General features: G+C 45.0%; 1 protein-coding gene across 1 annotated transcript in view; it reads right to left on the bottom strand.

Moving 5' to 3' along the window:
* LOC135573643 (testican-2-like) overlaps positions 1–19,143 on the bottom strand; it is a 92,400-nt gene that overhangs the window by 43,547 nt on the left and 29,710 nt on the right. Inside the window, 3 exon segments of the mRNA XM_065022976.1 lie at positions 17,291–17,321; positions 17,324–17,395; positions 17,397–17,417. Coding sequence (XP_064879048.1) covers positions 17,291–17,321; positions 17,324–17,395; positions 17,397–17,417 — 124 coding nt within the window.

Below are 19,143 nucleotides of genomic sequence, written 5' to 3' on the forward strand. Positions count from 1 at the left end.
TGACAGAACAACACACACTGACAGAACAACACACACTGACAGAACAACACACACTGACAGAACAACACACACACTGACAGAACAACACACTGACAGAACACACACACTGACAGAACAACACACACTGACAGAACAACACACACTGACAGAACAACACACACACTGACAGAACAACACACACACTGACAGAACAACACACACACTGACAGAACAACACACACTGACAGAACAACACACACAGAACAACACACACTGACAGAACAACACACACTGACAGAACACACACTGACAGAACAACACACACTGACAGAACACACACACTGACAGAACAACACACACTGACAGAACAACACACACTGACAGAACAACACACTGACAGAACAACACACACACTGACAGAACAACACACACTGACAGAACAACACACACTGACAGAACAACACACACTGACAGAACAACACACACAGAACAACACACTGACAGAACAACACACACACCCTGACAGAACAACACACACTGACAGAACAACACACACTGACAGAACAACACACACACTGACAGAACAACACACACTGACAGAACAACACACACTGACAGAACAACACACACTGACAGAACAACACACACACTGACAGAACAACACACACTGACAGAACAACACACACTGACAGAACAACACACACTGACAGAACAACACACTGACAGAACAACACACACCTGACAGAACAACACACACTGACAGAACAACACACACTGACAGAACAACACACACTGACAGAACAACACACACTGACAGAACAACACACTGACAGAACAACACACACTGACAGAACAACACACACTGACAGAACAACACACACACTGACAGAACAACACACACTGACAGAACAACACACACACTGACAGAACAACACACTGACAGAACAACACACACTGACAGAACAACACACACCCTGACAGAACAACACACACACTGACAGAACAACACACACTGACAGAACAACACACACTGACAGAACAACACACACACTGACAGAACAACACACACACTGACAGAACAACACACACTGACAGAACAACACACACTGACAGAACAACACACACTGACAGACAGAACACACACTGACAGAACAACACACACACTGACAGAACAACACACACACTGACAGAACAACACACACTGACAGAAACAACACACACAACACACACACTGACAGAACAACACACACTGACAGAACAACACACACTGACAGAACAACACACACTGACAGGACAACACACACTGACAGAACAACACACACACTGACAGAACAACACACACTGACAGAACAACACACACTGACAGAACAACACACACTGACAGAACAACACACACTGACAGAACAACACACACCTGACAGAACAACACACACTGACAGAACAACACACAGAACAACACACACTGACAGAACAACACACACACACAGAAAACACACACTGACAGGACAACACACACACTGACAGGACAACACACCCTGACAGAACAACACACACTGACAGAACAACACACACTGACAGAACAACACACACTGACAGGACAACACACACTGACAGAACAACACACACTGACAGAACAACACACACTGACAGAACAACACACACTGACAGGACAACACACACACTGACAGAACAACACACACTGACAGAACAACACCCTGACAGAACAACACACACTGACAGAACAACACACACTGACAGAACAACACACACACTGACAGAACAACACACACTGACAGAACAACACACACTGACAGAACAACACACACACTGACAGAACAACACACACTGACAGAACAACACACACACTGACAGAACAACACACACTGACAGAACAACACACACTGACAGAACAACACACACTGACAGAACAACACACACTGACAGAACAACACACACTGACAGAACAACACACACACTGACAGAACAACACACACTGACAGAACAACACACACTGACAGAACAACACACACTGACAGAACAACACACACTGACAGAACAACACACACTGACAGAACACACACACTGACAGAACAACACACACTGACAGAACAACACACACTGACAGAACAACACACACTGACAGAACAACACACACCCTGACAGAACAACACACACTGACAGAACAACACACACACTGACAGAACAACACACACTGACAGAACAACACACACTGACAGAACAACACACACCCTGACAGAACAACACACACTGACAGGACAACACACACTGACAGAACAACACACACTGACAGAACAACACACACTGACAGAACAACACACACTGACAGAACAACACACACTGACAGAACAACACACACTGACAGAACAACACACACTGACAGAACAACACACACACTGACAGAACAACACACACACTGACAGAACAACACACACTGACAGAACAACACACACTGACAGAACAACACACACACTGACAGAACAACACACACTGACAGAACAACACACACACTGACAGAACAACACACACTGACAGAACAACACACACTGACAGAACAACACACACTGACAGAACAACACACACTGACAGAACAACACACACTGACAGAACAACACACACTGACAGAACAACACACACTGACAGAACAACACACACTGACAGAACAACACACACTGACAGAACAACACACACTGACAGAACAACACACACTGACAGAACAACACACACACTGACAGAACAACACACACTGACAGAACAACACACACTGACAGAACAACACACACTGACAGAACAACACACACTGACAGAACAACACACACACTGACAGAACAACACACACACTGACAGAACAACACACACTGACAGAACAACACACACTGACAGAACAACACACACACTGACAGAACAACACACACACTGACAGAACAACACACACTGACAGAACAACACACACTGACAGAACAACACACACTGACAGACAACACACACTGACAGAACAACACACACTGACAGAACAACACACACTGACAGGACAACACACACTGACAGAACAACACACACTGACAGAACAACACACACTGACAGAACAACACACACTGACAGAACAACACACACTGACAGAACAACACACACTGACAGAACAACACACACTGACAGAACAACACACACACTGACAGAACAACACACACCTGACAGAACAACACACACTGACAGAACAACACACACTGACAGGACAACACACACCCTGACAGAACAACACACACTGACAGAACAACACACACTGACAGGACAACACACACTGACAGGACAACACACACACAGACAACACACACACTGACAGAACAACACACACACTGACAGAACAACACACACTGACAGAACAACACACACACTGACAGAACAACACACACTGACAGAACAACACACACTGACAGAACAACACACACTGACAGAACAACACACACTGACAGAACAACACACACTGACAGAACAACACACACCCTGACAGAACAACACACACTGACAGAACAACACACACTGACAGAACAACACACACACTGACAGAACAACACACACTGACAGAACAACACACACACTGACAGAACAACACACACTGACAGAACACACACTGACAGAACAACACACCTGACAGAACAACACACACACTGACAGAACAACACACACTGACAGAACAACACACACTGACAGAACAACACACACTGACAGAACAACACACACACTGACAGAACAACACACACTGACAGAACAACACACACACACTGACAGAACAACACACACTGACAGAACAACACACACTGACAGAACAACACACACTGACAGAACAACACACCTGACAGAACAACACACACACTGACAGAACAACACACACTGACAGAACAACACACACTGACAGAACAACACACACTGACAGAACAACACACACTGACAGAACAACACACACTGACAGAACACACACTGACAGAACAACACACACTGACAGAACAACACACACTGACAGAACAACACACACAGAACAACACACACTGACAGAACAACACACACTGACAGAACAACACACACTGACAGAACAACACACACAGAACAACACACACTGACAGAACAACACACACTGACAGAACAACACACACTGACAGAACAACACACACACAACTGACAGAACAACACACACTGACAGAACAACACACACACTGACAGAACAACACACACACAGAACAACACACACTGACAGAACAACACACACTGACAGAACAACACACACTGACAGAACAACACACACTGACAGAACAACACACACTGACAGAACAACACACACTGACAGAACAACACACACACTGACAGAACAACACACACTGACAGAACAACACACACTGACAGAACAACACACACTGACAGAACAACACACACTGACAGAACAACACACACTGACAGAAACACACACTGACAGAACAACACACACTGACAGAACAACACACACTGACAGAACAACACACACTGACAGAACAACACACACTGACAGAACAACACACACTGACAGAACAGAACACTGACAGAACAACACACACAGAAGAACACACACTGACAGAACAACACACACTGACAGAACAACACACACACACTGACAGAACAACACACACACTGACAGAACAACACACACTGACAGAACAACACACACTGACAGAACAACACACACACTGACAGAACAACACACACTGACAGAACAACACACACACTGACAGAACAACACACACTGACAGAACAACACACACTGACAGAACAACACACACTGACAGAACAACACACACTGACAGAACAACACACACTGACAGAACAACACACAGAACAACACACACTGACAGAACAACACACACTGACAGAACAACACACACACTGACAGAACAACACACACTGACAGAACAACACACACTGACAGAACAACACACACAGAACAACACACACACTGACAGAACAACACACACAGGACAACACACCCTGACAGAACAACACACACAACACACACTGACAGAACAACACACACTGACAGAACAACACACACTGACAGAACAACACACCCTGACAGAAACAACACACACTGACAGAACAACACACACTGACAGAACAACACACACTGACAGAACAACACACACTGACAGAACAACACACACTGACAGAACAACACACACTGACAGAACAACACACACTGACAGAACAACACACACTGACAGAACAACACAGAACAACACACACTGACAGAACAACAGAACAACACACACTGACAGAACAACACACACTGACAGAACAACACACACTGACAGAACAACACACACAGAACAACACACACACTGACAGGACAGAACAACACACACAGAACAACACACTGACAGAACAACACACACTGACAGACACACACAGAACAACACACACTGACAGAACAACACACACTGACAGAACAACACACACTGACAGAACAACACACACTGACAGAACAACACACACTGACAGAACAACACACACTGACAGAACAACACACACTGACAGAACAACACACACTGACAGAACAACACACACACTGACAGAACAACACACACTGACAGAACAACACACACTGACAGAACAACACACACTGACAGAACAACACACACTGACAGAACAACACACACTGACAGAACAACACACACTGACAGAACAACACACACTGACAGAACAACACACACTGACAGAACAACACACACTGACAGAACAACACACACTGACAGAACAACACACACTGACAGAACAACACACACTGACAGAACAACACACACTGACAGAACAACACACACACACAGAACAACACACACACTGACAGAACAACACACACTGACAGAACAACACACACTGACAGAACAACACACACACTGACAGAACAACACACACTGACAGAACAACACACACACTGACAGAACAACACACACTGACAGAACAACACACACTGACAGAACAACACACACTGACAGAACAACACACACTGACAGAACAACACACACTGACAGAACAACACACACTGACAGAACAACACACACTGACAGAACAACACACACTGACAGAACAACACACACTGACAGAACAACACAACACAGAACAACACACTGACACACTGACAGAACAACACACACTGACAGAACAACACACACTGACAGAACAACACACACTGACAGAACAACACACACACTGACAGAACAACACACTGACAGAAACAACACACCCTGACAGAACAACACACACTGACAGAACAACACACACACTGACAGAACAACACACACACACACTGACAGAACAACACACACTGACAGAACAACACACACTGACAGAACAACACACACTGACAGAACAACACACACTGACAGAACAACACACACTGACAGAACAACACACACTGACAGAACAACACACACTGACAGAACAACACACACTGACAGAACAACACACACTGACAGAACAACACACACTGACAGAACAACACACACACTGACAGAACAACACACACTGACAGAACAACACACACTGACAGAACAACACACACACTGACAGAACAACACACACTGACAGAACAACACACACTGACAGAACAACACACACTGACAGAACAACACACACTGACAGAACAACACACACTGACAGGACAAACACACACTGACAGAACAAACACTGACAGAACAACACACACTGACAGAACAACACACACTGACAGAACAACACACACTGACAGAACAACACACACTGACAGAACAACACACACAACACACACTGACAGAACAACACACACTGACAGAACAACACACACTGACAGAACAACACACACTGACAGAACAACACACACCCTGACAGAACAACACACACTGACAGAACAACACACACTGACAGAACAACACACACTGACAGGACAACACACACACTGACAGAACAACACACTGACAGAACAACACACACTGACAGAACAACACACACTGACAGAACAACACACACTGACAGAACACACTGACACACTGACAGGACAACAACACACACACTGACAGAACAACACACACTGACAGAACAACACACACACTGACAGAACAACACACACTGACAGAACAACACACTGACAACACACACACTGACAGAACAACACACACTGACAAACAACAGAACAACACACACTGACAGAACAACACACACTGACAGAACAACACACACACTGACAGAACAACACACACACACTGACAGAACAACACACACTGACAGAACACACAGAACAACACACACACTGACAGAACAACACACACTGACAGAACAACACACACTGACAGAACAACACACACTGACAGAACAACACACACTGACAGAACAAACACACACTGACAGAACAACACACACTGACAGAACAACACACACACTGACAGAACAACACACACTGACAGAACAACACACACACTGACAGAACAACACACACACTGACAGAACAACACACACCTGACAGACAACACACACTGACAGAACAACACACACACTGACAGAACAACACACACCACAGAACAACACACACTGACAGAACAACACACACTGACAGAACAACACACACTGACAGAACAACACACACTGACAGAACAACACACACTGACAGAACAACACACACTGACAGAACAACACACACTGACAGAACAACACACACACTGACAGAACAACACACACTGACAGAACAACACACACTGACAGAACAACACACCCTGACAGAACAACACACACTGACAGAACAACACACACACTGACAGAACAACACACACTGACAGAACAACACACACTGACAGAACAACACACACTGACAGAACAACACACACAACACACACTGACAGAACAACACACACTGACAGAACAACACACACTGACAGAACAACACACACAACACTGACAGAACAACACACACACTGACAGAACAACACACACTGACAGAACAACACACACACTGACAGAACAACACACACTGACAGAACAACACACACTGACAGAACAACAACACACACTGACAGAACACAACACACTGACAGAACAACACACACTGACAGAACAACACACACTGACAGAACAACACACACTGACAGAACAACACACACTGACAGAACAACACACACACTGACAGAACAACACACACTGACAGAACAACACACACTGACAGAACAACACACAACACCCTGACAGAACAACACACACTGACAGAACAACACACACTGACAGAACAACACACACTGACAGAACAACACACACTGACAGAACAACACACACTGACAGAACAACACACACTGACAGAACAACACACACTGACAGAACAACACACACTGACAGAACAACACACACTGACAGAACAACACACACTGACAGAACAACACACACTGACAGAACAACACACACTGACAGAAACACACTGACAGAACAACACACACTGACAGAACAACACACACTGACAGGACAACACACACACTGACAGAACAACACACACTGACAGAACAACACACACACTGACAGAACAACACACACTGACAGAACAACACACACTGACAGAACAACACACACTGACAGAACAACACACACTGACAGAACACACACACTGACAGGACAACACACAGAACAACACACTGACAGAACAACACACACTGACAGAACAACACACACACTGACAGAACAACACACACTGACAGAACAACACACACTGACAGAACAACACACACACTGACAGAACAACACACTGACAGGACAACACACACTGACAGAACAACACACACTGACAGAACAACACACACACTGACAGAACAACACACACCTGACAGAACAACACACACTGACAGAACAACACACACACTGACAGAACAACACACACTGACAGAACAACACACTGACAGAACAACACACACACTGACACACACTGACAGAACAACACACACTGACAGAACAACACACACTGACAGAACAACACACACTGACAGAACAACACACACTGACAGAACAACACACACACTGACAGAACAACACACACTGACAGAACAACACACACCCTGACAGAACAACACACACTGACAGAACAACACACACACTGACAGAACAACACACCTGACAGAACAACACACACTGACAGAACAACACACACACTGACAGAACAACACACACTGACAGAACAACACACACACTGACAGAACAACACACACTGACAGAACAACACACACACTGACAGAACAACACACACTGACAGAACAACACACACTGACAGAACAACACACACACTGACAGAACAACACACACACTGACAGAACAACACACAGACAACTGACAGAACAACACACACTGACAGAACAACACACACACAACACACACTGACAGAACAACACACACTGACAGACAGAACAACACACACTGACAGAACAACACACACACACTGACAGAACAACAGAACACACTGACAGAACAACACACACTGACAGAACAACACACACTGACAGAACAACACACACTGACAGAACAACACACACTGACAGAACAACACACACTGACAGAACAACACACACTGACAGAACAACACACTGACAGGACAACACACTGACAGAACAACACACACTGACAGAACAACACACACTGACAGAACAACACACACACTGACAGAACAACACACACTGACAGAACAACACACCTGACAGAACAACACACACTGACAGAACAACACACACTGACAGAACAACACACACTGACAGAACAACACACACTGACAGAACAACACACACTGACAGAACAACACACACTGACAGAACAACACACACTGACAGAACAACACACACTGACAGAACAACACACACTGACAGAACAACACACCCTGACAGAACAACACACACTGACAGAACAACACACACACTGACAGAACAACACACACACACCCTGACAGAACAACACACTGACAGAACAACACACACTGACAGAACAACACACACTGACAGAACAACACACACTGACAGAACAACACACACTGACAGAACAACACACACTGACAGAACAACACACACACTGACAGAACAACACACACTGACAGAACAACACACACTGACAGAACAACACACACTGACAGAACAACACACACTGACAGAACAACACACACTGACAGAACAACACACACTGACAGAACAACACACACTGACAGAACAACACACACTGACAGAACAACACACACTGACAGAACAACACACACTGACAGAACAACACACACTGACAGAACAACACACACTGACAGAACAACACACACTGACAGAACAACACACACTGACAGAACAACACACACTGACAGACAACACACACTGACAGAACAACACACACACTGACAGAACAACACACACTGACAGAACAACACACACTGACAGAACAACACACACTGACAGAACAACACACACACTGACAGAACAACACACCCTGACAGAACAACACACACACTGACAGAACAACACACACTGACAGAACAACACACCCTGACAGAACAACACACACTGACAGAACAACACACACACTGACAGAACAACACACACTGACAGAACAACACACACTGACAGAACAACACACACTGACAGAACAACACACACTGACAGAACAACACACACTGACAGGACAACACACACTGACAGAACAACACACACTGACAGAACAGAACAACACAACACACACTGACAGAACAACACACACTGACAGAACAACACACACTGACAGAACAACACACACTGACAGAACAACACACACACTGACAGAACAACACACACACTGACAGAACAACACACACTGACAGAACAACACACACTGACAGAACAACACACACTGACAGAACAACACACTGACAACACACACTGACAGAACAACACACACTGACAGAACAACACACACTGACAGAACAACACACACTGACAGAACAACACACACACTGACAGAACAACACACACTGACAGAACAACACACACTGACAGAACAACACACACTGACAGAACAACACACACTGACAGAACAACACACACACACCACACACTGACAGAACAACACACACTGACAGGACAACACACACACTGACAGAACAACACACACTGACAGAACAACACACACTGACAGAACAACACACAACTGACAGAACAACACACACTGACAGAACAACACACACAGAACAACACACACTGACAGAACAACACACACACAGAACAACACACACTGACAGAACAACACACACACTGACAGACAACACACACTGACAGGACAACACACACTGACAGAACAACACACACTGACAGAACAACACACACTGACAGAACAACACACACTGACAGAACAACACACACTGACAGAACAACACACTGACAGAACAACACACACTGACAGAACAACACACACACACTGACAGAACAACACACACTGACAGAACAAACAACACACACTGACAGAACAACACACACTGACAGAACAACACACACTGACAGAACAACACACACACTGACAGAACAACACACACTGACAGAACAGAACAACACACACTGACAGAACAACACACACTGACAGAACAACACACACACTGACAGAAACAACACACACTGACAGAACAACACACACTGACAGAACAACACACACTGACAGAACAACACACACACTGACAGAACAACACACACTGACAGAACAACACACACTGACAGAACAACACACACTGACAGAACAACACACTGACAAACACACTGACAGAACAACACACACTGACAGAACAACACACACTGACAGAACAACACACACTGACAGAACAACACACACTGACAGAAACAACACACACTGACAGAACAACAACACACACTGACAGAACAACACACACACTGACAGAACAACACACACTGACAGAACAACACACTGACAGAACAACACACACTGACAGAACAACACACACTGACAGAACAACACACACTGACAGAACAACACACACTGACAGAACAACACACACTGACAGAACAACACACACAGAACAACACACACTGACAGAACAACACACACTGACAGAACAACACACACTGACAGAACAACACACACACTGACAGAACAACACACACACACTGACAGAACAACACACACTGACAGAACAACACACACTGACAGAACAACACACTGACAGACAACAGAACAACACACACTGACAGAACAACACACACTGACAGAACAACACACACCTGACAGAACAACACACACTGACAGAACAACACACACACTGACAGAACAACACACACTGACAGAACAACACACACTGACAGAACAACAGAACAACACACACTGACAGAACAACACACACTGACAGAACAACACACACTGACAGAACAACACACACTGACAGAACAACACACACTGACAGAACAACACACACTGACAGAACAACACACACTGACAGAACAACACACACACTGACAGAACAACACACACTGACAGAACAACACACACTGACAGAACAACACACACAGACAACACACACACTGACAGAACAACACACACTGACAGAACAACACACACTGACAGAACAACACACACACTGACAGAACAACACACACTGACAGAACAACACACACTGACAGAACAACACACACACTGACAGAACAACACACACACTGACAGAACAACACACACTGACAGAACAACACACACTGACAGAACAACACACACTGACAGAACAACACACACTGACAGAACAACACACACTGACAGAACAACACACACTGACAGAACAACACACACTGACAGAACAACACACACTGACAGAACAACACACACACTGACAGAACAACACACACACAGAACTGACAGAACAACACACACTGACAGAACAACACACACTGACAGAACAACACACACTGACAGAACAACACACACTGACAGAACAACACACACTGACAGAACAACACACACTGACAGAACAACACACACTGACAGAACAACACACACTGACAGAACAACACACACTGACAGAACAACACACACACTGACAGAACAACACACACTGACAGAACAACACACACTGACAGAACAACACACACTGACAGAACAACACACACTGACAGAACAACACACACTGACAGAACAACACACACTGACAGAACAACACACACTGACAGAACAACACACACTGACAGAACAACACACACTGACAGAACAACACACACACTGACAGAACAACACACACACTGACAGAACAACACACACTGACAGAACAACACACACTGACAGAACAACACACACAGAACAACACACACTGACAGAACAACACACACTGACAGAAACAACAGAAACACACACTGACAGAACAACACACACTGACAGAACAACACACACTGACAGAACAACACACACTGACAGAACAACACACACTGACAGAACAACACACACCTGACAGAACAACACACACTGACAGAACAACACACACTGACAGAACAACACACACTGACAGAACAACACACACTGACAGAACAACACACACTGACAGAACAACACACACTGACAGAACAACACACACTGACAGAACAACACACACTGACAGAAACAACACACACTGACAGAACAACACACACTGACAGAACAACACACACTGACAGAACAACACACACTGACAGAACAACACACACTGACAGAACAACACACACACTGACAGAACAACACACACTGACAGAACAACACACACTGACAGAACAACACACACTGACAGAACAACACACACCTGACAGAACAACACACACTGACAGAACAACACACACTGACAGAACAACACACACTGACAGAACAACACACACTGACAGAACAACACACACTGACAGAACAACACACACTGACAGAACAAACACACACTGACAGAACAACACACACTGACAGAACAACACACACACTGACAGAACAACACACACTGACAGAAACACACACAGAACACACACACTGACAGAACAACACACACTGACAGAACAACACACACACTGACAGAACAACACACACTGACAGAACAACACACACTGACAGAACAACACACCCTGACAGAACAACACACACTGACAGAACAACACACACACTGACAGAACAACACTGACAGAACAACACACACTGACAGAACAACACACACTGACAGAACAACACACACTGAACAACACACACTGACAGAACAACACACACTGACAGAACAACACACACTGACAGAACAACACACAACACACACACTGACAGAACAACACACACTGACAGAACAACACACACTGACAGAACAACACACACTGACAACAACACACACTGACAGAACAACACACACTGACAGAACAACACACACAGAACAACACACACTGACAGAACAACACACACTGACAGAACAACACACACTGACAGAACAACACACACTGACAGAACAACACACACACTGACAGAACAACACACACTGACAGAACAACACACACTGACAGAACAACACACACTGACAGAACAACACACACACTGACAGAACAACACACCCTGACAGAACAACACACACTGACAGAACAACACACACACTGACAGAACAACACACACTGACAGAACAACACACCCTGACAGAACAACACACACTGACAGAACAACACACACTGACAGAACAACACACACTGACAGAACAACACACACTGACAGAACAACACACACACTGACAGAACAACACACACACTGACAGAACAACACACACTGACAGAACAACACACACTGACAGAACAACACACACTGACAGAACAACACACACACTGACAGAACAACACACACACTGACAGAACAACACACACTGACAGAACAACACACACTGACAGAACAACACACACTGACAGAACAACACACACTGACAGAACAACACACTGACAGAACAACACACACTGACAGAACAACACACACACTGACAGAACAACACACACACTGACAGAACAACACACACACTGACAGAACAACACACACTGACAGAACAACACACACTGACAGAACAACACACACTGACAGAACAACACACACTGACAGAACAACACACACTGACAGAACAACACACACTGACAGAACAACACACACACTGACAGAACAACACACACACTGACAGAACAACACACTGACAGAACAACACACACTGACAGAACAACACACACTGACAGAACAACACACACACTGACAGAACAACACACACACTGACAGAACAACACACACACTGACAGAACAACACACACTGACAGAACAACACACACACACTGACAGAACAACACTGACAGAACAACTGACAGAACAACACACACTGACAGAACAACACACACTGACAGAACAACACACACTGACAGAACACACACAGAACAACACACACTGACAGAACAACACACACTGACAGAACAACACACACTGACAGAACAACACACACTGACAGAACAACACACACTGACAGAACACACACACCTGACAGAACAACACACACTGACAGAACAACACACACTGACAGAACAACACACACAACACACACTGACAGAACAACACACACACAGAACACTGACAGAACAACACACACACTGACAGAACAACACACACTGACAGAACAACACACACTGACAGAACAGAACAACAGAACACACACTGACAGAACAACACACACACTGACAGAACAACACACACTGACAGAACAACACACACTGACAGAACACTGACAGAACAACACACACTGACAGAACAACACACACACACACTGACAGAACAACACACAGAACTGACAGAACAACACACACTGACAGAACAACACACACTGACAGAACAACACACACTGACAGAACAACACACACTGACAGAACAACACACACACTGACAGAACAACACACACTGACAGAACAACACACACACTGACAGAACAACACACACTGACAGAACAACACACACTGACAGAACAACACACACACTGACAGAACAACACACACTGACAGAACAACACACACTGACAGAACAACACACACTGACAGAACAACACACACACTGACAGAACAACACACACACACTGACAGAACAACACACACTGACAGAACAACACACACTGACAGAACAACACACACACTGACAGAACAACACACACTGACAGAACAACACACACACTGACAGAACAACACACACACTGACAGAACAACACACACACTGACAGAACAACACACACACTGACAGAACAACACACACTGACAGAACAACACACACCCTGACAGAACAGACACACACACACTGACAGAACAACACACACAGAACTGACAGAACAACACACACACTGACAGAACAACACACACAGAACAACTGACAGAACAACACACACTGACAGAACAACACACACTGACAGAACAACACACAACACACACTGACAGAACAACACACACTGACAGAACACAACACAGGACAACACACACACTGACAGAACAACACACACTGACAGAACAACACACACTGACAGAACAACACACACTGACAGAACAACACACACACTGACAGAACAACACACACTGACAGAACAACACACACACTGACAGAACAACACACACACTGACAGAACAACACACACTGACAGAACACACACACACTGACAGAACAACACACACACTGACAGAACAACACACACTGACAGAACAACACACACTGACAGAACAACACACACACTGACAGAAACAAGAACACACACACTGACAGAACAACACACACTGACAGAACAACACACACTGACAGAACAACACACACTGACAGAACAACACACACTGACAGAACAACACTGACAGAACAACACACACACTGACAGGACAACACACACTGACAGAACAACACACACTGACAGAACAACACACACTGACAGGACAACACACTGACAGACAGAACAGCTGACAGAACAACACACACACTGCAGGACACCACACTGCAGTGACTGTATGACAGAAGAGAGGAGCACACTGACAGAACAGTGTGTGTGTGTGTGCACACACCCTGACAGAACAACACACACTGTGAGTGTGTGACAGGACAACAGTGTGAGTGTGTGACAGTGTGTGTGAACAACACACCCTGTGAACAACACACACTGAGTGTGTGTGACAGAACAACACACACTGACAGTGTGACAGAACAACACACACTGAGTGTGTGTGTGTGCGAACAACACACACTGAGTGTGTGACAGTGAGTGTGTGTGTGTGTGTGCAGTGTGTGTGTGACAGTGTGTGTGTACACACACCGTGTTTGTCCTCGGTCTCTGTGATGGGGGCGAACAGCAGGTGGCACAGGGGCACATGCCCTGGCATTTCACACTCAGATCCTTCCCTGTTAGACAGCCCTGACTGCAACACACACTCCAACTTACACTGGAGGAGAGAGAGAACAACACACACTGAGGAGAGGAGAGAGAGACAGAGGAGGGAGAGAGGAGAAGGAACAACACACACTGGAGAGGAGAGGGAGAGATAGAGACAGAACAACACACACACTGACAGAAGGGGAGAGAGGAGAGAGAGAGACAGAGAGATAGAAGGGGGAGAGAGGAGAGAAAGAGAGAGAGAGAGAACAACACACACTGAGAACAACACACACTGACAGAGACAGATAGAACAACACACACTGGGGAGACAGAGGAGAGAAAGAGAGAGAGACAACACACACACTGAGAGAGAGAGAGACAGAACAACAGACAGATAGATAGAAACACACACTGAGAAGACAGGAGACAGAGAGAACAACACACACTGACAGAACAACACACACACAGAGAAAGAGAGAGACAGAGAGATGACAGAACAACACACACTGACAGGACAGAGAGGAGAGAAAGAGAACAACACACACTGAGAGAGAACAGAAGGGGGAGAGAGGAGAGACAGAGAGAGACAGATAGAAGGGTTGAGAGAGAGAGTGAGAGACAGAACAACACACACTGAGAGAGTAGAGAGTAGAGAGGAGACAGAACAACACACACACTGACAGAACAACACACACTGAGAGAGGGTGTGACAGAACAACACACACTGAAATAGCTCATTTGAAGGGGTGTCCACATACTTTGCATATATTGTATATATTAATCACAGACAAGAGCACAGAGCTAATCATCATTTTAAAATGACATACACACAAAAACACATGCAGGCATGAACACACACACACACACACACACACACACACACACACAGACAGACACACACACACAGACACACACACACACACACACACACACAGGAACACACACACACACACACACAAAGGAACACATATTCAGGAACACACACACACAGAAACACACACACACACACACAGCTTAATGTGTATTTAGAACAGTAGCACTCTTGCTTTTCACCTGCAGCAGAGAGAGAGAGAAAGAGAGAGTAGAAAGCCCCTTGAATTGAATTGAGTAGGGAGAGAGAGAAAGAGAGAGATAGGGGGAGATAGGGAGAGAGAAATAGGGAGAGAGAGTAGGGAGAGAAAGAGAGTAGAGAGGAGAGAAAGAGAGTAGAGAGTAGAGAGGAGAGAGTAGAGAGAGAGAGTAGAGAGTAGAGAGAGAGTACAGAGTAGAGAGTAGAGAGAGAGAGTAGAGAGAGAGAGTAGAGAAAAGAGAGAGAGAGAGAGAGAGAGAGATAGAGAGAATAGAGAGAGAGAGTAGAGAGAGAGAGAGAGAGGAGAGAGGGAGAGAGAGAGAGGGAGAGAGAGAGAGGAGAGAATAGAGGGTAGAGAGGAGAGAGAGGAGAGAGGAGAGAAGGGTTGAGAGAGAGAGAGTAGAGAGAGAGGAGAGAGTAGAGAGAGAGTGAGAGAGAGAGGCTGAAATAGCTCAGAAGAGCATAGTATATATTAATCACAGACAAGAGCAGAGCTAATCATCATTTTAAAATGACATACACACAAAAACACATGCAGGCATGAACACACACACACAGACACACACACACACACACACACACACACACACACAGGAACACACACACACACACACACAAAGTAGAAACACACACACACACACACAGAGATTTAGAACAGTAGCACTCTTGCTTTTCACCTGCAGAGAGTAGAGAGAGAGAGAGAGAGAGAAAGAAGAGATAGAGA

Source organism: Oncorhynchus nerka, linkage group LG10 (assembly GCF_034236695.1).
Source record: "Oncorhynchus nerka isolate Pitt River linkage group LG10, Oner_Uvic_2.0, whole genome shotgun sequence".
NCBI classification, from domain to species: domain Eukaryota; kingdom Metazoa; phylum Chordata; class Actinopteri; order Salmoniformes; family Salmonidae; genus Oncorhynchus; species Oncorhynchus nerka.